This window comes from Pseudophryne corroboree, chromosome 1 (genome assembly GCF_028390025.1).
Source record: "Pseudophryne corroboree isolate aPseCor3 chromosome 1, aPseCor3.hap2, whole genome shotgun sequence".
In the NCBI taxonomy this organism is placed as follows: domain Eukaryota; kingdom Metazoa; phylum Chordata; class Amphibia; order Anura; family Myobatrachidae; genus Pseudophryne; species Pseudophryne corroboree.
The window spans coordinates 96,587,009-96,612,009 of NC_086444.1; the positions used below are offsets into that span (position 1 = coordinate 96,587,009).

A 25,001-nucleotide genomic window follows, 5' to 3' on the forward strand; every position below is an offset into this window, starting at 1 on the left:
ACATGTGACAGACTTCCTCCCCAAATTACACCTCCATACACAAACCCCCTCCCCTATATTTCCCCCCAGTACAGACATGACAGCCCCCTTTCCTCATATTACACCCCAGTAAACATAAACCTCCTCCCCCATACCCCCCTCCATCACATCCCCCCAGTATAAACAGATCCCCTCCCCCATATTCCCCCAATACAGACACGTGACAAACCTCCTCCATCACATCCCTCCCAGTATACACAGCCACCCTCCCCCATATCATGTGACAGTGTCCCCATAGTACTATCTGAGTTTTATTGCTTCAGTTAAAAAAAGCAGGGTGCCGGGACAGTCAGAGTGCTCTGAGAGGAGTGAGCAGCACTTGCAGAGACCGAATAGCAGGAAGAGGAGGGGCCCGGCTGATCCGTGCACAGCTGTCAGCTGACAAGCTGCACCGCTGGCATTCCCCTGCAATGATCTTCTGCGCAGGCGCAGAGGCTCTGAACGCTGCCTGAACGGAGCTGAGCTCCGATTGCTGGCAGGCTGCAGATATGTATCAGGCATGGGGAAGGGGGGGTGGCGGCCCTACCCGGACAAGCAATCAGCGCAGTGGGGAATATACTGGCAGCCCCTGCCGCCGGTGAGAGGAGCAGAAGCATCAACCCCTGAGTGGTGATGCTGTCACCGGCGCCGCTGCTGTATAATTGCGCTGCGGAGGTGAGTGCTGTGCAGGTCACTGCCGGCCTCTACTCTGCGCAGGGTTACACAGCTGCCTCCCCGCTCTGATGCTCCGTACAGTGGAGCTGAGGCGGCTTGCTGTGCTGGGGCGGGCTACGGCTGGGCAATGGTGCTGCACGGAGCTCTGATGCTCCGTACAGTGTTAAATCAGGACCGTGACTGTGCGCTCCCCAGGGCACTGCGCTGTGTGCGAGGCCCCTCTCGCACACACCTAGTTACGGCCCTGACATGCACTGCAGCGTTTCACAAGTCTACAGACCTTGTCAGGCTTGTCATCGGCCGGCACGCTGAAGTGCTGCTCTGTAAGTGGACCCAGTTTGTCCCCATGGACTTAAGTTCTCATCTAACGTATTTGCAAAGTTTCCAATATTTTAATGTGATTTCAAGGAGTCGAAAATTACTCTACCAGACTTGAGAAAATGATACTCAATTATATTATTATATTTTTACTCAGTCCGAGAATCATGTATTATAGAGATGAAGTGAAGTTGTACTGTCTAATCTTAATAAATAGGAATAATGATAATTCATATGTTCAAAATTTGAGATTGCAACTTTTACAACATTCAAAACTTAATATGTATATAGGTGGTCATTCTGAGTTGATCGCTAGCTGAAAATGTTCGCTGCGCAGCGATGATGCAAAAAAACGGCACTTTTGCGCATGTGTATGCAGCGCAATGCGCACGCGCGACGTACTTTCACAATGTCCAATGTAGTTTCACACGAGGTCTAGCAAAGTTTTTCAGTCACACTGCTGGCCGCAGAGTGATTGACATGAAGTGGGCGTTTCTGGGTGTCAACTGACCGTTTTCAGGGAGTGTTCGGAAAAACGCAGGCGTGGCTGGGTGAACGCAGGGCGTGTTCGTGACGTCAGAACAGGAACTGAACAGTCTGAAGTGATCGCAAGCGCTGAGTAGGTCTGAAGCTACTCTAAAACTGCACAAAAATTTTTTGTAGCCGCTGTGCGATCCTTTCGTTCGCACTTCTGCTAAGCTAACATACACTCCCAATGGGAGGCGGCATAGCGTGTGCACGACTGCAAAAAAAACAGCTAGCGAGCGATCAACTCGGAATGAGGGCCATAGAGCGATCCACTACTGTGTCACAATGAGAATATTAAATCCCACCCCCGATTTTATTCTTATTATCTTCTATTTCTAAACAGAACAAAAACAATAAAACAAAACAAAAACATGGTGCTGAGGGGAGACATTCAATTTGCTGGCTGTCAGGATACCAACGCCGGAATCCCGACACCCGGTGAAATACGGAATCCCCACGCCACCACCTGAGGGGGAATATAACCCTGTGGCGAGCCTGCGAGGGGACACGCTGCGCTCTCCACCGGTATTTCGGCTGTCGGGATCCCGGCGTCGGTCTCCTGCCCGCCTGGATCCCGACAGCCGGGATATCATCCGTGCAGATGATACCCTTTCAGACATCGGAGGCGGGAATTTGCTGGTTCTAGCCACTGGCAAATTCCCGGGTCTCAGCCCTGATAAAGTGCAGGGTCGGGGACCCAGGTAATCCACATTCACACACACAAAAATCCCTGGTTGATGAGTGTTCTCGTTTTGGGGTATGCATAGCAGTAAGAAACAGCGGAGAACATGGGATGCAAGCTATATAAATACTGCTGCATATGCAGCCATAATACTCACTAAGTCCGTGTTGGCTGAACTGAGCCCAAAAGTTTGGTGTCGCTGCAGTGGTGCACGCAGGGGGGGTTTCTGAGTACCCAGAACCCCCCTCCGGCGAACCAGTTATTTTTTTTTTATGTGGCAGAGATAGCTTCTCACACATAGTGACTGCCACCTGCGGCTCCTCAGGCAGAGATATCTGTAAACCCCCCTTTAGAAATCCTGCGTTTGACTGTGACTGTTGTTTCTGGGGAGGAGTTGATGGGGTAAAGGAAAGAGGGAAGAGGGTCCTGCTTGTGAGAGCTTTCAGTCTTATCATATAATATATCACTGTGACTCCAAATCAATACAAACCCAGTATATTCTGTAAGAGACAGGTATATCTAGTGATCATTGTGATCGGAATCAGAGACCTCAGAAATTGATCCGAACATCTAGGACACCTGGAATTATGACAACAATTCAATGTACCGTGCTCCTCTTTTATAGTAACGTGAACATCAGTGAACATCATATTAAAGTGACACCTATTTTTCCTATTAAAACAAATAAATGCATTACTGGCCACATCAAACATGGCTTCTATATATGAGGACTTACAAGCTTAGAGTAGATCTTACGCATCAAGAAAGATATATAGTCCTTAGGCTGCATACACATGGCGCGATGCGCCGTACAGACCGACATTGACTATTCGACTTGGCCGGCCCTGTCAATATAGTCAATGTTAGGCTGCCTGCACAGCCTATTTTTCCTTGCAATGGCTATCCCGCGGGACAGCGCATCGGCATCGCAAGGACTATACACACGGTGCGATACTATATTTTCTTACAATTTTGACTATATAATCAAAATGAAGAAATATCGCACCGTGTGTACACAGCTTTAGACAGAAATAGCAACAGTGCCACCATCTGGCTGCTGGAGAAATTGCTTTCCCTGATGTTACTCCGAATATTAATGCAACATTAATCAGTGAGAGGCAGAGGCAGAACTCTGGGAGACAACGGAGTCATTTGCCGCCAGGCTCCTGCTCTGAAGGGGGGCACCTCTCCTCCCATTCTGTGACACCATTGAAATAAGTTAATTGATAGCTGTCGCTGTATTTTCAGTGGCTAACTTCCTCACTGGTCCCTGCACCTTACAAATCACACCCTCTTTATTATACTGAATATACACATTTTACAAGTGTCATACCCAGGATTAGAAACCACAACCTATTACACTGGATGCGGCACCTTACTGATGAAGCTATTTGCTCCTGTATAGGAAATATGAGAATTATAACTATATGAAGTTACTTCTCTGATAATTACACGTAACTTCATATAGTTAGAATTCTCATGCTTCCTCTACAGGAGCAAATAGCTCCATCAGTAAAGTGTCTGCTGTCAGTGTAACAGGTCATGGGTTCTAATCCTGGGTGTGACTGCTAAGAAATGTGTGATTTCAAATAAAAGACAATCAAATGTATAAATAAGTATATAAAATTTTTTTCAGAACACTCCATACACACACACACACACACACACACACACACACACACACACACACACACACACACACACACACACACACACATATACATACATACATATATTTATCTTAATATAGGAAATAGGGGGGCACCAATATTTATCTTGCCTCCGGGCAACTGTGACGAACTTACGCCACTGGTGAGAGGTCAAAAGTGTTTTCTGTGTAGGACCATCTCTTCCTTTTCTACGTCTTTTTATGCCTAGGTGTACACCAGGGTAGAGGGTAATAATTCAGTCCAGCGTGTGGTTTAGAGATTCCATCCAATTTTAATATTATGCCCAATAGTACCAGAATGCAATACTTCTGGGTATTGCTGTATTTTTCCACTTCGTTCAGAGAAAGAAGGGATTCTGTGTCTGAAGGTCAATAACTTATTGTTTACACAGTCAGTAAACAGTGAACTCCCTTAAAGGAAGGCTGGAGCATTCTTTCCCATTCGGAATGTGTCCAAGTAAGAATTCTCTTGGCAGGGACCTCCTGGCTCATCTCATCCCTTCTCCCTTCCTGTGTACTGGAATCACAGTTTGAATATAGATTTGTGCTGGTTTTCTGCCATTAGCAAAATAGTCATTCCTCTATGTACAAAATATGTGATTTATTTGAATGAAGAATAAGCAACAATTAAACTTCCTTTACTAAACATTTAAATGTATATTTGCCTATATGTATGACACTTTGCACTTCTCAGCGGGAGAAGTCGCATAAGATTTCCCTTGAACCACGTCGGCAGCTTCCAGGGCGGCAGGATCGCATAAGGGCCCTCATTCCGAGTTGTTCGCTCGCAAGGCGATTTTAGCAGTATTGCACATGCTAAGCCGCCGCCTACTGGGAGTGAATCTTAGCTTCTTAAAATTGCGAACGAAAGATTCGCAATATTGCGATTACACACCTCGTAGCAGTTTCTGAGTAGCTTCAGACTTACTCGGCATCTGCGATCAGTTCAGTGCTTATCGTTCCTGGTTTGACGTCACAAACACACCCAGCGTTCGCCCAGACACTCCTCCGTTTCTCCAGCCACTCCCGCGTTTTTTCCGGAAACGGTAGCGTTTTTTCCCACACGCCCATAAAACGGCCTGTTTCCGCCCAGTAACACCCATTTCCTGTCAATCACACTACGATCGCCTGAGCGAAGAAAAAGCGGTGAGTAAAAATCCAAACTTCATAGCAAATTTACTTGGCGCAGTCGCAGTGCGGACATTGCGCATGCGCACTAAGCGGAAAAACGCTGCGATGCGAATAAATTTTCAGAGCGAACGACTCGGAATGACCTCCAAGATACAATCAAGTGCGATCCCAGCCATGCCTACGGGATCCGAGAAATCTATAGTGTAGTACTTCCAATCTAGGGGCTCCGATCCGCTCACGGGACCGCGCATCGGATCAGATCGGAGGTAAAGCACATGCAATTTTCCTGTTTTCATCCGATTTATCGGTCCGAAACGTCAGAAATGGATGAAATCGGGCAAAATCGCGCTAGTGTATGGGCACCTTAAGGACAGCAATTTATTTCTTGAGATTTGAGCTAATTTGTTTTTAACCCTTTAAATATTAATAGGAAAACAGATAAATGAATATTATTATTTTTTTTTTCAGAACTGAAATGTGAAACTTTAATATGTCAATCACATTTCAGTTCTACTGTGCCTCACAAAAATTCGGCAGGAACGAAAAACATGTTGATCGGCGACTGTGAAGACGTTGGCCGTTTTCGAAGATTTTGAGGCATTTTTCAGCAATGCCTTTTCGCTAAAAAAAAAAAAAAAGGTGAAAAACAGGCAAAAAAGTCCCGCAATTGAATACGCAGGGGGGTCGATAGTTACGAAATTGTTGGAGCTAATTAAATACCCCCCATAGCCTGTTTTATTTCCTGAGTAACAATAATGAAATTACCTTGCAACATTATTTCTTTGTTCTTTGCTTTAAGTTTTTATCATGATTTATAGCTTTAGATTTTATCGTACTACACTGTGAAAGTCCATTAAGAGAGACAGAATATTGTTTTTTGTTCATTTTACAGTTTGCCACTTTTTTAGAGCGAAAGTGATAATTAGCAGTCTCATTACTTTTAGGTTAGAATGCCATCCAGGCAACAACATAGCTTGTATAACATTGCAATCGAGAGGCATATGCAGGAATAAACATGAAAGTGGTGATCGGGTATCCAAGCCTGGGATCTACATTTCAGCTCTCATAAATTGTATTGAAGATAAAATATATATATTAGTGTTAGGTTTTAGAGAAATGCAAGTACTGTAGCTCATCAATTGCATTATTATTGTTACATTTTATTTATAAGGCGCCACAAGTGTTTCGCAGCGCCGTACAAGGGACAGTACAGGGAGACAAAACTTAGCATTACAGTAAATAAATAACAAAAATAGAGTACAGGTAACAAAGAGCACCACAATTCTCAAAACATAATACAGATAAGATGCAAGTAGCGAGGGAGTAATCATTGTACTACTAGGGGCTGGCGGCCATAGATAGAGATGAGCCTTTACCAGCAGGAGAAAAAGCGGGTAAAGATGGTCGCTAAGTAGGAGAGAGCTGTGAGTGAAATGTGTCGAGAAGAGGGCTTAGACAACAAGAGGAAAGAGGGCCCTGCTCTGAAGAGCTAACAATCTAGTGGGAAGGGGCGACAGACAGATGACATGAGGTGCAAGCAGGTGGGAGGTAGCCTGATGGCAGTATCTAAGCAAAGCCGAGATGTTCAAGGCATGAGGCAGGGGGATGGAGGAGCATCCTCAGGACTAGGTTATGCATCGGGAGGGCATTCCGATTCCCCCGTATCTTGTTACTAACCTCTAACTTTGAAGATGCTTTTATTTTCTGGTTTGTTACTAAACATTTTTGGGCTGCAAATCATATGTGGGAGGACAGGACCGGTTCTAGACCAAGTAGAGCCCAGAGTGATTAGTCCCTTTGGGGCCCCCTTTAAAAAAATGTGTTCTGTTTGTGTGTGCTACATAAAATTACACCGTATGGTAGTTTATCTGCAGCAGGGAACCTCTAAAGAAATGTACTCTTCCTGGACAGACAGTGTCTTTAGTCAATATGCACTATTCATGCAGGAGATCGCATGGAGCAGAAAATGCCTGTGTGTGTAGGAATATAACAAATGCCATCATCATTCAACAGAGGTTTAACCAGACTTGTGCCCCCTAGCCCGCTGTGTCTTTCCTGCTTCCTGCTCCATGTCTCTCCAGACTCCTGACGCCTGTCACTCCAGCCTCTTGCCCCATGTCACTCTAGCCTCCTGCCTCATGTCACTCCATCCTCCTCTGTCACTTTAAGAGCGCACCCCCTCAGTGTCAACTTCCAATTTACCTTCTACTTTGACAGCCTGAACACTCCTCTTTGTGCAGGAACTTTGACCCACCTGTACTGAGTCAAATGGTGGTGGCTGCTACTACGCCCCAGACTCCAGGACTCCAGACAACAGCCCTGTTAACCTGCCCCTTGAGCCGCCCATTTGGAAGCATACTTCCAAATGGGCGGCTCAAGGGGCAGGTTAACATGTTAGCAGGTTATCAATGTTTTTATCATTTAGAAGGATGAAAACATTTTTTCATAATGGTATCTCCAAATACTTGTTTGGAGCAACCATTATGGAAATTTTTTTTCATCCTTCTAAAGAGTGGAGACATGGACAATTGTTGATGTTACCAATAGCAATCAATCAATCAATCAATCAATCAATCAATCAATTTGTAGCTATGGTTTAGCAAGTACATTATACTGTATAATGATAGGTAGAATCTGATTGGTTTCTATGTGCAACTTATCCACTCTAGAAGGAGTCAAATATCTCCCATTTTTTTTGTGCAGCGAACAACCCAGGATCAGAAGCCAAATTAGTCCAGGAGATAAGTAGAAAGGTCTTCCCAAGTGGTCTCTATAGCAGGAAATGTCTCCCATACAGTATGTGATGTGATAACACCTTGGTTCACAACCTCTCTAACGTGACAGGGACCCTTTACATGCAGTAAATGATAATACTTTGCCTTTTGGCTAAGATCAAGTGTAGTACCTGCTCGAGGGAAACACTTGGTGGAGTACCTGTTCTTACACTAGGAGCGTGCGAGGTTCCTGATGTGGAATGGAGAAACACCTTGTGGAGTACCATGCCGGGATGTGGCAATGCCTCTGGTCGAGAGTGGAGAAAAACTGGGCTTAGTATCCGTTGCCTTCTTAGGGGTTGAAATAGGACTCCTTACGTGGAGCGGGAATGGCCTGGTCTAGTATCTACTCCCGTACTGGGGGTTGACCCTGGCACAGAGTGGGTATGAAGCTTGGTCTGGCTGAGAGGTCAGGAGCAGCCTGAAGCTCGAGGTGTTTTGTGCCCCTGGAACTGGAAGGGACAGGGGTGCCGGAAATGCACTGGGGATTCGGACCACCAATTTACTAAGGCACTTTAGCACAGAACACTTTAACCCTTCCTGTCTGCACCCACTTTCCTTTGCCCTGGCCTTTTGGCTAGGGCAGGGATAATTTTTTATACCCCCCCTTCCCCCTCCCTCCTGGCCTTCTGGCTGGGGCTTATTTATTTATTTATTCACTCACGTGTTTTGCACTATTTTGCACTACACAACACTTATTTATGTTTTTTTTGTAAGTCACGTCACTTTTTTTGTTCGGGGTTTAGGTGAGACCCTTATGGGCCACCCTCTCCCCTAGTTGCCAAGGCCCTCTCCTTTTGGGGAGGGCCAGAGGCTGTTTCGATCCTCAGGGGGAAGCCTCGGCCAACCTTGGGGATACTCGAGGGTCCCTCTGCGCTTCGGCAGGGGGAAACCCACAGTCCCTTTTTCCCCTCAGTAGGCCTTTTGGCTCTGAGGGGTAGGGGAGTAATGGGGCCCTTCTCCTTTTGGACAGGGTCCAAGAACCTACGCCCCCAGCACGTTTGGCACAGACACTGGGTGATGAAGCCACGCACCTCGGGCTTCAAGAAAAAAAAAAATGATAATACTTTGTAGGAATAAGATACCAGCCAATTACAAATGTATACCTATTCTCATTATCAGTAACATAATTGGACGTTTCTAGGTAGTATGTTCTACTAGACCAAATTTATGCTCCCAGTCCACGATATACAGGGGCTGATTCTGAGCAATAAAGAGTAAGTAACTGTGCACCTGTTCTGCAGGTGGGGCAGATGTGACGTGCAGAGAGAATTAGATTTGGGAAGGCTGTGTCCATACTCGAATATTACTTGCTGTGTAAAAATAAAGCTGTCCAGCATCTGTGGGCTACATGCAGAAACAGCCAGTATTTACCCTGCATGCAGAAAAATAAATGTATTTGCACCCGTTGCAGTGCAACATGGTTTACCCAGGTGCAAAGTTACTTGCTTTTTGTGCTTTACTCATGAGGAGGGGGCGTGTCCTTGTAGAGTGTGTTAGTTCCAAAGAAACAAGGTCCCTAGTGCGTTAACTGGCTATACACTGGTAGATATATCGTGAGCCATCCAGTCGGTGTGTACCCTGGATATGTTTGTTAGCGACATAGTTCACAGATATATTGCGTCGGCTGTGCCGCATGGCCGATATACAGTGTATCTGCATATATATTGGACTATCTGGCTGTGTGTACGGACGGTCCACCAACCGTCTGTACACTTGCTGAGGGGAGCTGACATCATGCTGGGAATCCTAACCGATAAGTGGAGCAGCTAATCGGAAAGTGTGTATACTGCCATGATGGCGTGACAGCGGGTAAGCCAACATGTCGGTCAGGTGTGTAACCAGCGTTACTCGCATTATAGTAATGTTAAGATAAAACAAGTGATCAGGTCATTTACTATAGAGTACAAGGAAAGGAGTTTCTCTTATTTGGCTATGAAGATTAGGATTTTATTGGTATAACAACTTTATTACGGGTGATATCAAAAGACCCCATAGGCACCTGGACAGTGCTTCCAAAATGTACTTTAATAAGGGCTGAGGACAACCAGCCTTGTCCAAATGTTATATACTCCAATAATCCTTGTCTGCATATTGGTCTTTGGCCTAAGGCGTGAAGAGCACATCTTATGTACAGAGATTCAGTCCTCTTGTAGCGTCTGGAGAGCAGCATAGCTGGATCTAGAGCGCCTGTATGGGATGGATACAGTGTTCTCTCTCTCATCTCTCCCCAGCACATAGCACACATATTCTAGAATGAGTGCACAAACCCTTACTTTCTGTATAGACGCAGTTATGGTAATGCTTCCTGCCGTAGGATAAGCTGCACAGAATTGACAGTTAGGAGCTGATTGGCTGGTGCTTTATCACCTTCCACTTATCACTGCTTTATCACTTCTCCAGGCTTAATACATCTGCCCCAATGCCCTAGAGATGTGGGAGCATGCTCAGTTGTCTGTTGTGGAGCTGGGAAATAATACTTTATTTTTAGCCAGAGCCGCTGTCAAGTGTCGTCTTAATGCTGAATGTATCTTACCTCTATGGTTTGTGTTAAGTGGTCCTTTTAATAGACACAGGTCTCCCTTCATATGTCAGTGGTGATACTAGTTTCTCGTAAAGGGTGTTCAGCTTTCTTTCGGCTGGGACTCCAAGGAATGTTGCACCATTGTTCTGAGACCCATTGGCGTATCTAAAATAGGTGCAGAATGTGTGGCACATGGGCCCCTGGTTCCAGGGGGGCCCACACTGCACACCCTGCAAACATAACTAAACTTACCTCTTGAGTCCCACGTCAGCCGGTGCTGCGGGAACAGCAGAAATCACTTAGAAAATGGCGTGGCTGACATTTCCGTGTTCATTTGGGCATATGCAAGAGAGAAGTCTCAGGGAACATGGCATGGGCGCCATGTTTATGGAGACCTGCACTGCCAGGGAGGAGGGGGCCAGCACAGAGCCTCTGCTGAGACCCAATTCCCATAACACAGATTCTTAAATAAAATTCTAGTTTAGTTTCCGTTGTCAGTGTTGGGTTGAATATTTCAACCAATCCCATAATGTACCTATGGGGGGGGAGATTTATCAAACCCTGGAGAGAGATAAAGCAGATAGAGATAAAGTACTAACCAATCATTTTGAAAATAACAGTTAGGAGCTAGCTGGTATTTTATCTCTCTCCACTTTGTCTATCTCCAAACTTTGCTAAATCTCCCCCATACCTGCAGTACGGCACTCACAAGGTTAAGCAGGACCCCTGATGTCATGAATTCCCCCACCACTGCTCTCTCCAGGTGGAATAGTCCTCTACTTTCAGTGGTGTCACCATCATTTGGGTGTTGACCAATATTCAACCCGGTTCTTTAGTAACAAATTAAATCATGGAGGCATGAAGCACAAAGAGTATACAAAATGGCTGTGAAGGTGACCAAAGACTACACGTATCAATCAGTGATAAAAGTGGAGAAGTGACCCAGTGGAGAAGCTGCCTATGGCAACCAATCAGCACTGACATAACATTTAGAATTTGCATACTATAAACGTATACAGAGCAGCTGACTTGTTGCCATGGGCAGCTTCTCCACTGGCTCACTTCTCCACTTTTATCACTGCTTAGTACATGTCCCCCTAAATCTGCTATATGTCCATGTTGTAAACTTTTACATTAACCAAAGATTTTTCTGTTCATTTTCAGACAGAGCAGGATGGCCCCGAATCACGGAGTGCGGCTCCACACATACAGAAACGTACACCTGTCATTGGAGCTATGGCGATTTCCACAACCTTACAGGACTGATAAAGCTGCAATACAAGAAAAGGTACAATTCCTCTCCGTTATATGTATTACACTGGTGTACATGGGGAATTATAGTCTCATGTTACAGATGTGTCCACATAGATCTATCCACCGTGCGTGCCGTGTCAGGCCTCTTTCACAGACGTTGCCCAGTCAGCCACTGCAGATTGGTTTGCAGCTGGAGAGGCCTCAGTGTCTGAGGAGAAGCCGCTTTGTCTGAGACAGCATAAGGTTGTTGATAGGTCCTATGGGCCAAATCAGTGTGGGTCTGATGTTTCGCACAAAAAGAAACAGAGAAGGATTGGACTTGAAGTGGCGCACTTAAACATTAAATTGATACATAAATTATAACTTTTATTAGAGTATATTTGTTAAAAAGACTTGTAGCTGTGAAATATTAAAACCAAAAACATATAAATTGACAAAGCAAAGTGTGATATGTGTGAATAAAAACACACACTGTGCTAACTGTGTAGTGCTACACATATATAATATATTATAGGCACTATGACCCTTGAATCAAATTATATGTGTTGTTAGGCTGAGTGCCCAATGGCGCTTTGAAGTCACTGATCAGTTGTACTAGATAGGCTTACTGAGGGTACTGTAAAGTGCAATATTTCAATAGAAAGCTCCCCCTCAGTTTGGGCGCTGTGACCCCTCACTTATGTGCAATCATATGCTTATACAGCTATAAATCCGGGTTTCTCCTCACTAGTGATCTCAATGTAATTGGCTGTTCATTAATCAATTTACAGCAGGTAATACCTGAAGTCAGTGTCACTTTAAGTGAATGATAATTGATGTTCACTTATATGCTTATACAGCTATAGATCAGTGCTTCTCCCCACTAGTGATCTCAATATAATTAGCTGTTCTCAGTCGATTTACAGCAGATAATTAATAAAGTCAATATCACTTTAAGTGAGTAATCACAATGTTCATTAGTGATATTGTTAATGAGAGACACTGTAATGTCCAAGAATGCATATAAACTGACAGTTTTCCACAATATTCACTACTATTATAGTGGAATATAGATCATAGCTGTAAGGCACAGGGTTTAGTGAGCTGTTTGAGTATTGCACTAATGCCGTACACTGGAACACTCCATCAGCTGTTAATAGCAGTATATCCTAACTAGCTGTTTTGTAATTATCAGCTGTGTGATGGAAACCTATATATCAAATAAACAGCATTTAACCTGAGTAGCACATAAACATTGCTAGATAATTGTTCTATACTTGTAAAGTAACAAGCAATGCTGTAGAGATGTCTCAGCTGCTACATTAAGCAGTGTATCTTAGTCTTGCTACAATGTTGCTAGTACATGCAGCTTGCTGAGTCATATGTGGTTAAATAATCCTCTCAGTGCAGGAAAGCTTGTGAGCTCCATCAGTGTCATGAGGCTTCACAATAGCCAGCTCAGCTTTAGTATAGATCTCGCTCTATTCCTAACAACACAATACATTTAGCACATTGGGTCTGATGTTTCCACTTATGTATGTGAGCGGCGGATGTGAGACCCCGGCACAAGATGGCGGCTGACCATTAGCATATTTTCTCTGGTCCGCTTCATACAAGATCGCATCTGTGTATGAACTGCACACAGCTCTGATTCAGGCCTTTAGAGAGATCGTCATAGATGGTTGTCTAACATATGTTACATTACACATTTATAATATAATTACATTATAAAATGTACATGTTATGTAAACATGTCAGTAACATGTTGTCAGTAAAAAACAAACATTTCAGAGCTGCATTGAAAAGATGACTTGTGGTAGGAAAGTCAGGGCTGCCACCAGAAAACGTGGGGCTCAGTACAAATGCAAAAGGCAGTTTACGTAATTAAAAAGTACAAATAGGGTACACGGCTCAGTGGCCACCATGAGCAGATGTCCGTTCTTCCGATTGTATTAATTAATTATTTATTAACCGTTTCTTATATAGTGCAGCAAATTCCGTTGCGCTTTACAATTGGAAATCACAATGATATAACAAAACTGGGTAATAACAAACAGTCATAGAGGTAGGAAGGCCCTGCTTGCAAGCTTACAATCTACGGGAAATAGGCATGGATACACAAGGATAGGTGCTATCTATTGCATAGTTGTCCACCAGATTGCAAAGGTTCTTGGTGGGCTGTATGATATGGTCACACAGCAATGATGAACCGGGGTCGGGAGGAAGGGAATGTGAAGAATGAGAAGACATGTGAGGATATGTGTGGACTGTGCAGAGTGGATGCAATTTAATAAAAAAGTTTATGAAAGTTATGTGGGCAGTTCTGGAATTTGATACACTTGCCTTAAGAGGTGAGTTTTGAAGGTTTGGAGACTAGAGAAGAGTCTTACTGTGCGTGGTAGGACATTCCACAGAGTGGGTACATCCCGAAGAAAGTCCTGCAATCGTGAGTGGAAGCGAGTAATGAGTGTGGATGGGTGACGCAGATCTTGTGAAGAGCGAAGAGGTCGAGTTGGGAGATATTTTGAGATTAGCAAAGTGATGTACGTTGGTGTAGTTTGGTTAATGGCCTTGTGTGAGAGTAAAAGTATTTTATATTGAATACCGTAGAATGCAGGTAACCAATGGAGGTACTGACAGGGTGGATCTGCAGACGAACGTCTAGCGAGGAAGATTAGCCTTGCCGCTGCATTCAGAATGGATTGTAGTGGTGAGAGTCTCATTTTGGGAAGACCAGTTAGGAGACTATTGCAATAATCAATGCGGGAGATGATGAGAGCGTGGATTAGAGTTTTAGCAGTGTCTTGTGTAAGATATGGTCGTATTTTGGATATGTTTTTTAGGTGCATGTAACATGATTTAGAGACAGATTGAATGTGGGAAACAAAGGACAAATCAGAGTCAAGGATGACACCTAGGCAGCGAGCTTGTGGGGTAGGGTTGATTGTCGAGTTTTCAACAGTGATAGAGATATCAGGTTGGTACCTACTATTGGCCGGTGGAAATATAATTAACTTTGTTTTTGAAATATTAAGTTTGAGATGGCGAGATGTCATCCAAGATGAAATGGCAGATAGGCATTCAGTAACACGGCTCAGTACAGATAGAGACAAATCAGGGGAGGATAGGTAGATTTGAGTATCATCTGCGTACAGATGATACTGAAATCCAAAAGAGCTGATTAGTTTACCAAGAGATGAGTTATAGATAGAGAAAAGCAGAGGACCTAAGACTGAGCCTTGCGGTACTCCAAATGAAAGAGGTAGCGAAGAGGAGGTAGAGTCAGAGAAGCGAACACTGAAGGAGCGATTAGATAGGTAGGATAGGGACCTAGGGATTGTAGTGTTTGTATGAGAAGAGAGTGGTAAACAGTGTCAAAGGCAGCAGATAGATCTAGAAGAACAAGAAGTGAGTAATGGCCTTTAGTCTTTATAGAGCCAAATTCCTCAGCAAAGACCGACCCAGTGGCCCTGGGGATACTTGTTGCTGCTACCGCCTCATGCCTGCTGCAGGAAGGTAGAGTCATAGGAAGCGGGGGCAGGAGAAGTGGGCCATTGACGTGAACACTTTGTAGGCAGTCAGTGGCATTTTCCAGATGCCTATTTTATTACCAAGCAACTGGACGTGTCGCTACCATGTCTCCCTGGGCCCCATACAGGTGTACCACTTGTAACACCAAGTTAGATGCCGGACCTGGGTACAGTAGGGTGTGTGGCTGAATCCATGGTTTAAACTAAATATTAAAAAAAAGAAAACAACACCCTGTTTTTGTTTTTTTATTATTCTGTGGCTACTGACATGGCGCCTTAAAAAAAAGCCTATTATAAAAAAAAACTAGTGTTTTTATTCAAAATTTCTAATGCCAGTGGCATGCCCAGTGTTAACTCCTGTGTGTGTGTGTGTGTGTGTGTGTGTGTGTGTGTGTGTGTGTGTGTGTGTGTGTTTCTCTAAAAAAGTGCTTTTGCATTTTCCATTATAATAAGTAATAAGTAGGGCTAATGCTTAACATTAACTTGTTTTTATTTTCAATTTCATCTGTCTCTGAGTGTACTTTGTATGTATTATTATTATCCTTTATTCATATTGCCCCGCAAGGGTTCTGCAGCGCCTAGCAAAGTACATAAACAAATGAACAAAACAAGAACAGTGACTTACAGTAGAAGACAATATCGCACAAGTACAAGGTATATAAACATTGCTGCATCAGCAGACACAAAACTGATATAAGCATCAGGGTAGCTTAAACCAAGAGCTAGGTGCCGTTGTAAAGAGTATGGTGTAATAGGTAGAGATGAGCGCCTGAAATTTTTCGGGTTTTGTGTTTTGGTTTTGGGTTCGGTTCCGCGGCCGTGTTTTGGGTTCGAACGCGTTTTGGCAAAACCTCACCGAATTATTTTTGTCGGATTCGGGTGTGTTTTGGATTCGGGTGTTTTTTTCCAAAAACACTAAAAAACAGCTTAAATCATAGAATTTGGGGGTCATTTTGATCCCAAAGTATTATTAACCTCAAAAACCATAATTTACACTCATTTTCAGTCTATTCTGAATACCTCACACCTCACAATATTATTTTTAGTCCTAAAATTTGCACCGAGGTCGCTGTGTGAGTAAGATAAGCGACCCTAGTGGCCGACACAAACACCGGGCCCATCTAGGAGTGGCACTGCAGTGTCACGCAGGATGTCCCTTCCAAAAAACCCTCCCCAAACAGCACATGACGCAAAGAAAAAAAGAGGCGCAATGAGGTAGCTGTGTGAGTAAGATTAGCGACCCTAGTGGCCGACACAAACACCGGGCCCATCTAGGAGTGGCACTGCAGTGTCACGCAGGATGGCCCTTCCAAAAAACCCTCCCCAAACAGCACATGACGCAAAGAAAAAAAGAGGCGCAATGAGGTAGCTGTGTGAGTAAGATTAGCGACCCTAGTGGCCGACACAAACACCGGGCCCATCTAGGAGTGGCACTGCAGTGTCACGCAGGATGGCCCTTCCAAAAAACCCTCCCCAAACAGCACATGACGCAAAGAAAAAAAGAGGCGCAATGAGGTAGCTGACTGTGTGAGTAAGATTAGCGACCCTAGTGGCCGACACAAACACCGGGCCCATCTAGGAGTGGCACTGCAGTGTCACGCAGGATGTCCCTTCCAAAAAACCCTCCCCAAACAGCACATGACGCAAAGAAAAAAAGAGGCGCAATGAGGTAGCTGTGTGAGTAAGATTAGCGACCCTAGTGGCCGACACAAACACCGGGCCCATCTAGGAGTGGCACTGCAGTGTCACGCAGGATGTCCCTTCCAAAAAACCCTCCCCAATCAGCACATGATGCAAAGAAAAAGAAAAGAAAAAAGAGGTGCAAGATGGAATTATCCTTGGGCCCTCCCACCCACCCTTATGTTGTATAAACAAAACAGGACATGCACACTTTAACCAACCCATCATTTCAGTGACAGGGTCTGCCACACGACTGTGACTGATATGACGGGTTGGTTTGGACCCCCCCCCAAAAAAGAAGCAATTAATCTCTCCTTGCACAAACTGGCTCTACAGAGGCAAGATGTCCACCTCATCTTCACCCTCCGATATATCACCGTGTACATCCCCCTCCTCACAGATTATCAATTCGTCCCCACTGGAATCCACCATCTCAGCTACCTGTGTACATTGTGGAGGCAATTGCTGCTGGTCAATGTCTCCGCGGAGGAATTGATTATAATTCATTTTAATGAACATCATCTTCTCCACATTTTCTGGATGTAACCTCGTACGCCGATTGCTGACAAGGTGAGCGGCGGCACTAAACACTCTTTCGGAGTACACACTTGTGGGAGGGCAACTTAGGTAGAATAAAGCCAGTTTGTGCAAGGGCCTCCAAATTGCCTCTTTTTCCTGCCAGTATAAGTACGGACTGTGTGACATGCCTACTTGGATGCGGTCACTCATATAATCCTCCACCATTCTATCAATGTTGAGAGAATCATATGCAGTGACAGTAGACGACATGTCCGTAATCGTTGTCAGGTCCTTCAGTCCGGACCAGATGTCAGCATCAGCAGTCGCTCCAGACTGCCCTGCATCACCGCCAGCGGGTGGGCTCGGAATTCTGAGCCTTTTCCTCGCACCCCCAGTTGCGGGAGAATGTGAAGGAGGAGATGTTGACAGGTCGCGTTCCGCTTGACTTGACAATTTTGTCACCAGCAGGTCTTTCAACCCCAGCAGACCTGTGTCTGCCGGAAAGAGAGATCCAAGGTAGGCTTTAAATCTAGCATCGAGCACGGTGGCCAAAATGTAGTGCTCTGATTTCAACAGATTGACCACCCGTGAATCCTTGTTAAGCGAATTAAGGGCTGCATCCACAAGTCCCACATGCCTAGCGGAATCGCTCCGTGTTAGCTCCTTCTTCAATGCCTCCAGCTTCTTCTGCAAAAGCCTGATGAGGGGAATGACCTGACTCAGGCTGGCAGTGTCTGAACTGACTTCACGTGTGGCAAGTTCAAAGGGCATCAGAACCTTGCACAACGTTGAAATCATTCTCCACTGCACTTGAGACAGGTGCATTCCATCTCCTATATCGTGCTCAATTGTATAGGCTTGAATGGCCTTTTGCTGCTCCTCCAACCTCTGAAGCATATAGAGGGTTGAATTCCACCTCGTTACCACTTCTTGCTTCAGATGATGGCAGGGCAGGTTCAGTAGTTTTTGGTGGTGCTCCAGTCTTCTGTACGTGGTGCCTGTACGCCGAAAGTGTCCCGCAATTTTTCTGGCCACCGACAGCATCTCTTGCACGCCCCTGTCGTTTTTTTAAAAATTCTGCACCACCAAATTCAAGGTATGTGCAAAACATGGGACGTGCTGGAATTTGCCCATATTTAATGCACACACAATATTGCTGGCGTTGTCCGATGCCACAAATCCACAGGAGAGTCCAATTGGGGTAAGCCATTCCGCGATGATCTTCCTCAGTTGCCGTAAGAGGTTTTCAGCTGTGTGCGTATTCTGGAAAGCGGTGATACAAAGCGTAGCCTGCCTAGGAAAGAGTTGGCGTTTGCGAGATGCTGCTACTGGTGCCGCCGCTGCTGTTCTTGCGGCGGGAGTCCATACATCTACCCAGTGGGCTGTCACAGTCATATAGTCCTGACCCTGCCCTGCTCCACTTGTCCACATGTCCGTGGTTAAGTGGACATTGGGTACAACTGCATTTTTTAGGACACTGGTGAGTCTTTTTCTGACGTCCGTGTACATTCTCGGTATCGCCTGCCTAGAGAAGTGGAACCTAGATGGTATTTGGTAACGGGGGCACACTGCCTCAATAAATTGTCTAGTTCCCTGTGAACTAACGGCGGATACCGGACGCACGTCTAACACCAACATAGTTGTCAAGGACTCAGTTATCCGCTTTGCAGTAGGATGACTGCTGTGATATTTCATCTTCCTCGCAAAGGACTGTTGAACAGTCAATTGCTTACTGGAAGTAGTACAAGTGGGCTTACGACTTCCCCTCTGGGATGACCATCGACTCCCAGCGGCAACAACAGCAGCGCCAGCAGCAGTAGGCGTTACACGCAAGGATGCATCGGAGGAATCCCAGGCAGGAGAGGACTCGTCAGACTTGCCAGTGACATGGCCTGCAGGACTATTGGCATTCCTGGGGAAGGAGGAAATTGACACTGAGGGAGTTGGTGGGGTGGTTTGCGTGAGCTTGGTTACAAGAGGAAGGGATTTACTGGTCAGTGGACTGCTTCCGCTGTCACCCAAAGTTTTTGAACTTGTCACTGACTTATTATGAATGCGCTGCAGGTGACGTATAAGGGAGGATGTTCCGAGGTGGTTAACGTCCTTACCCCTACTTATTACAGCTTGACAAAGGGAACACACGGCTTGACACCTGTTGTCCGCATTTCTGGTGAAATACCTCCACACCGAAGAGCTGATTTTTTTGGTATTTTCACCTGGCATGTCAACGGCCATATTCCTCCCACGGACAACAGGTGTCTCCCCGGGTGCCTGACTTAAACAAACCACCTCACCATCAGAATCCTTCTGGTCAATTTCCTCCCCAGCGCCAGCAACACCCATATCCTCCTCATCCTGGTGTACTTCAACACTGACATCTTCAATCTGACTATCAGGAACTGGACTGCGGGTGCTCCTTCCAGCACTTGCAGGGGGCATGCAAATAGTGGAAGGCGCATGCTCTTCACGTCCAGTGTTGGGAAGGTCAGGCATCGCAACCGACACAATTGGACTCTCCTTGTGGATTTGGGATTTCAAAGAACGCACAGTTCTTTGCGGTGCTTTTGCCAGCTTGAGTCTTTTCAGTTTTCTAGCGAGAGGCTGAGTGCTTCCATCCTCATGTGAAGCTGAACCACTAGCCATGAACATAGGCCAGGGCCTCAGCCGTTCCTTGCCACTCCGTGTGGTAAATGGCATATTGGCAAGTTTACGCTTCTCCTCCGCCAATTTTATTTTAGGTTTTGGAGTCCTTTTTTTTCTGATATTTGGTGTTTTGGATTTGACATGCTCTGTACTATGACATTGGGCATCGGCCTTGGCAGACGACGTTGCTGGCATTTCATCGTCTCGGCCATGACTAGTGGCAGCAGCTTCAGCACGAGGTGGAAGTGGATCTTGATCTTTCCCTAATTTTGGAACCTCAACTTTTTTGTTCTCCATATTTTATAGGCAGAACTAAAAGGCACCTCAGGTAAACAATGGAGATGGATGGATTGGATACTAGTATACAATTATGGACGGACTGCCACGGTTAGGTGGTATAAAAAAACCACGGTTAGGTGGTATATATTGTAATACAATTATGGATGGACGGACTGCCTGCCGAGTGCCGACACAGAGGTAGCCACAGCCGTGAACTACCGCACTGTACACTGGTTGATAAAGAGATAGTAGTATACTCGTAACAACTAGTATGACTGACTATGACGGTATAAAGAATGAAAAAAAAACCACGGTTAGGTGGTATATATTATAATACAATTATGGATGGACGGACTGCCTGCCGACTGCCGACACAGAGGTAGCCACAGCCGTGAACTACCGCACTGTACACTGGTTGATAAAGAGATAGTAGTATACTCGTAACAACTAGTATGACACTATGACGGTATAAAGAATGAAAAAAAAACCACGGTTAGGTGGTATATATTATAATACAATTATGGATGGACGGACTGCCTGCCGACTGCCGACACAGAGGTAGCCACAGCCGTGAACTACCGCACTGTACACTGGTTGATAAAGAGATAGTAGTATACTCGTAACAACTAGTATGACACTATGACGGTATAAAGAATGAAAAAAAAACCACGGTTAGGTGGTATATATTATAATACAATTATGGATGGACGGACTGCCTGCCGAGTGCCGACACAGAGGTAGCCACAGCCGTGAACTACCGCACTGTACACTGGTTGATAAAGAGATAGTAGTATACTCGTAACAACTAGTATGACTGACTATGACGGTATAAAGAATGAAAAAAAAACCACGGTTAGGTGGTATATATTATAATACAATTATGGATGGACGGACTGCCTGCCGACTGCCGACACAGAGGTAGCCACAGCCGTGAACTACCGCACTGTACACTGGTTGATAAAGAGATAGTAGTATACTCGTAACAACTAGTATGACACTATGACGGTATAAAGAATGAAAAAAAAACCACGGTTAGGTGGTATATATTATAATACAATTATGGATGGACGGACTGCCTGCCGACTGCCGACACAGAGGTAGCCACAGCCGTGAACTACCGCACTGTACACTGGTTGATAAAGAGATAGTAGTATACTCGTAACAACTAGTATGACACTATGACGGTATAAAGAATGAAAAAAAAACCACGGTTAGGTGGTATATATTATAATAATACAATTATGGATGGACGGACTGCCTGCCGACTGCCGACACAGAGGTAGCCACAGCCGTGAACTACCGCACTGTACACTGGTTGATAAAGAGATAGTAGTATACTCGTAACAACTAGTATGACTATGACGACGGTATAAAGAAAGAAAAAAAAATACCACGGTTAGGTGGTATATAATTATACAATTATGGATGGACGGACTGCCTGCCGAGTGCCGACTGCCGACACAGAGGTAGCCACAGCCGTGAACTACCGCACTGTACTGTGTCTGCTGCTAATATAGACTGGTTGATAAAGAGATAGTATACAACAATATACTACTATACTGGTGGTCAGGCACTGGTCACCACTAGTCACACTGGCAGTGGCACTCCTGCAGCAAAAGTGTGCACTGTTTAATTTTAAATTAATATAATATTATGTACTCCTGGCTCCTGCTATAACAACCTGCAGTGCTCCCCAGTCTCCCCCACAATTATTATAAGCTTTTATACATTGATGTGCAGCACACTGGGCTGAGCTGAGTGCACACAGACTGAGTCACACTGTGTGACTGCTGTGTATCGTTTTTTTCAGGCAGAGAACGGATATAGCAGAGAACGGATATATTAAATAAAAGTTAACTTAACAACAACTGCACTGGTCACTGTGGTAAACTCTGTCTGCACAATCTCTCTCTCTCTCTCTCTCTTCTAATCTATTCTAATGGAGAGGACGCCAGCCACGTCCTCTCCCTATCAATCTCAATGCACGTGTGAAAATGGCGGCGACGCGCGGCTCCTTATATAGAATCCGAGTCTCGCGAGAATCCGACAGCGTCATGATGACGTTCGGGCGCGCTCGGGTTAACCGAGCAAGGCGGGAAGATCCGAGTCGCTCGGACCCGTGAAAAAAAAAGTGAAGTTCGTGCGGGTTCGGATTCAAAGAAACCGAACCCGCTCATCTCTAGTAATAGGTAGTCTAAAGGGGGGTACTCACGGAGTGATCGCTGCTTAAAATCGAAGCAATCTGACTATATTGCTTAGATTTTAAGCATGATCGCTCCGTGTGTACTATCGCTGGTGCTAGATTGGCCAATCTAGCAGGTCGCTCATTTCACCCGCTGGGTGAAATGAGCGGGTCCCCCCCCCCCCCGGTCTCCCCCTGCACGCTCAGCACACATTGCGCTGTGCTGAGCGGCGGGAGAGGTGTGCTGAGCGGTTAGCTCAGCACACATCTCTCCCACGTCGGCCAGTGAGTACTGGCCTTAAGTAAGAGAGGGAAAAGCACATGATAAGCAATAATCCTGAGTGGCAGATGGAATGGTTTGCAAGGTACAAAAGGAGACAGACTATAAAACAAATGACAAACAAAGTATTTTGCAGGATTTACTATAAAGATCAGTCACAAGCGACTATATATTAATGTTTTAGCCTATCTACATTTATTCAGATGTAACAGGAATAATAAGCTGTAAAAAATTGGTTTTATTGAAAGAAAATAAATCAAATCAAACCCTAATAACATTAATGTTAGAAAGCATTAAAACATGGTTCATCAAGGCTTCTAATACATTATTATTATTATTATTATTATTATTATTATTATTATTATTTTATTAATACATTAATGCAAAATACAAAAACTAAAGTTTTTAAAAAAATTTTTTTTAATAAAACCTGTATAACACTATGGAACACCTTCCAACTTATGTTTTACGAGAATTTAAAGGAATATTACACTGATAAATGGCCCAATGTGAGCACAGTACTGAGCTGTGTGACTCTTTACGTGAACAATGGCTCATTGTGAGAAGACATTGCTCATATGTTGTTACTTGCTAATGCTCTTATGGGTCCTACAAACTTGGCGTTGTCAGCGATTTGGACGATGAGCGATCTGCATACCTCCCAACTGTCCCGATTTCAGCGCGACATGTCCTGTTTATGAAGGGACAGAAGTTGGGAGATACGGATCTGAATGATGATCGTTTATAGGGCCTAATTCAGAGTTGATCGCAGCAGCAAATTTGTTAGCAGTTGGGCAAAACCATGTGCACTGCAAGGGGGGGGGGGCAGATGTAACATGTGCAGAGAGAGTTAGATTTGGGTGGGGTGTATTCAAACTGAAATCTAAACTGTAGTGTAAAAATAAATCAGCCAGTATTTACCCTGCACAGAAACAATATAACCCACCCAAATCTAACTCTCTCTGCACATGTTGTATCTGCCTCCCCTGCAGTGCACATGGTTTTGCCCAACTGCTATCAAATTTGCTGCTGCGATCAACTCAGAATTACCCCCATTGTCCAAATTGATTTGCATTGAAAAACGATGAATGACCGCGGGGACGCGCATCGTTCATCGTTGCTGCCTCCACACTTAACGATATGAATGATATATTGTTCATTTGTGAACAATATCGTTCATATCGTCTGTCAACATCGCTAAATGTGTAGGGCCCATTTCTCTGACGTCCTAGTGGATGCTGGGAACTCCGTAAGGACCATGGGGAATAGCGGCTCCGCAGGAGACTGGGCACAAAAGTAAAGCTTTAGGACTACCTGGTGTGCACTGGCTCCTCCCCCTATGACCCTCCTCCAAGCCCCAGTTAGATTTTTGTGCCCGACCGAGCAGGGTGCATTCTAGGGGGCTCTCCTGAGCTTCTTAGAAAAAGTTAGTTTTAGGTTTTTTATTTTCAGTGAGATCTGCTGGCAACAGACTCACTGCATCGACGGACTAAGGGGAGAAGAAGCGAACCTGCCTGCTTGCAGCCAGATTGGGCTTCTTAGGCTACTGGACACCATTAGCTCCAGAGGGACCGAACACAGGCCCAGCCTCGGAGTCCGGTCCCAGAGCCGCGCCGCCGGCCCCCTTACAGAGCCAGAAGCAAGAAGAGGTCCGGAAAATCGGCGGCAGAAGACATCAGTCTTCAACAAGGTAGCGCACAGCACTGCAGCTGTGCGCCATTGCTCCTCAGGCACACTTCACACTCCGGTCACTGAGGGTGCAGGGCGCTAGGGGGGGGGCGCCCTGAGCAGCAATGAAAACACCTTGGCTGGCGAAAATACATCACATATAACCCCCAGGGCTATATGGATGTATTTTAACCCCTGCCAGAATATACCAAAACGCGGGAGAAAAGTCAGCCGAGAAGGGGGCGGAGCCTATCTCCTCAGCACACTTGCGCCATTTTCCCTCACAGCTCCGCTGGGAGGACGTCTCCCTGACTCTCCTCTGCAGTCCTGCACTACAGAAAAGGGTAAAAAAGAGAGGGGGGGCACTAATTTGGCGCAGTTTGATAATATCAGCAGCTATAAGGGGAAAACACATTATATAGTGATATCCCTATATATATATATAGCGCTCTGATGTGTGCTGGCATACTCTCCCTCTGTCTCCCCAAAGGGCTAGTGGGGTCCTGTCCTCTATCAGAGCATTCCCTGTGTGTGTGCTGTGTGTCGGTACGATTGTGTCGACATGTTTGAGGAGGAAAATGATGTGGAGGCGGAGCAATTGCCTGTAATAGAGATGTCACCCCCTAGGGAGTCGACACCTGAGTGGATGGGCTTATGGAAGGAATTAC

At 45.2% G+C, this 25,001-nt stretch overlaps 1 protein-coding gene across 3 annotated transcripts in view; it reads left to right on the forward strand.

Annotated features, from left to right (window-relative positions):
- The window catches only part of GHR (growth hormone receptor), a 636,857-nt gene that overhangs the window by 543,694 nt on the left and 68,162 nt on the right, over positions 1–25,001 (forward strand). For all 3 annotated transcript variants that reach the window (XM_063961562.1, XM_063961570.1, XM_063961553.1), the window contains one exon: positions 11,484–11,607. In XM_063961562.1, coding sequence (XP_063817632.1) covers positions 11,484–11,607 — 124 coding nt within the window. The remainder of the gene's footprint in view (positions 1–11,483; positions 11,608–25,001) is intronic.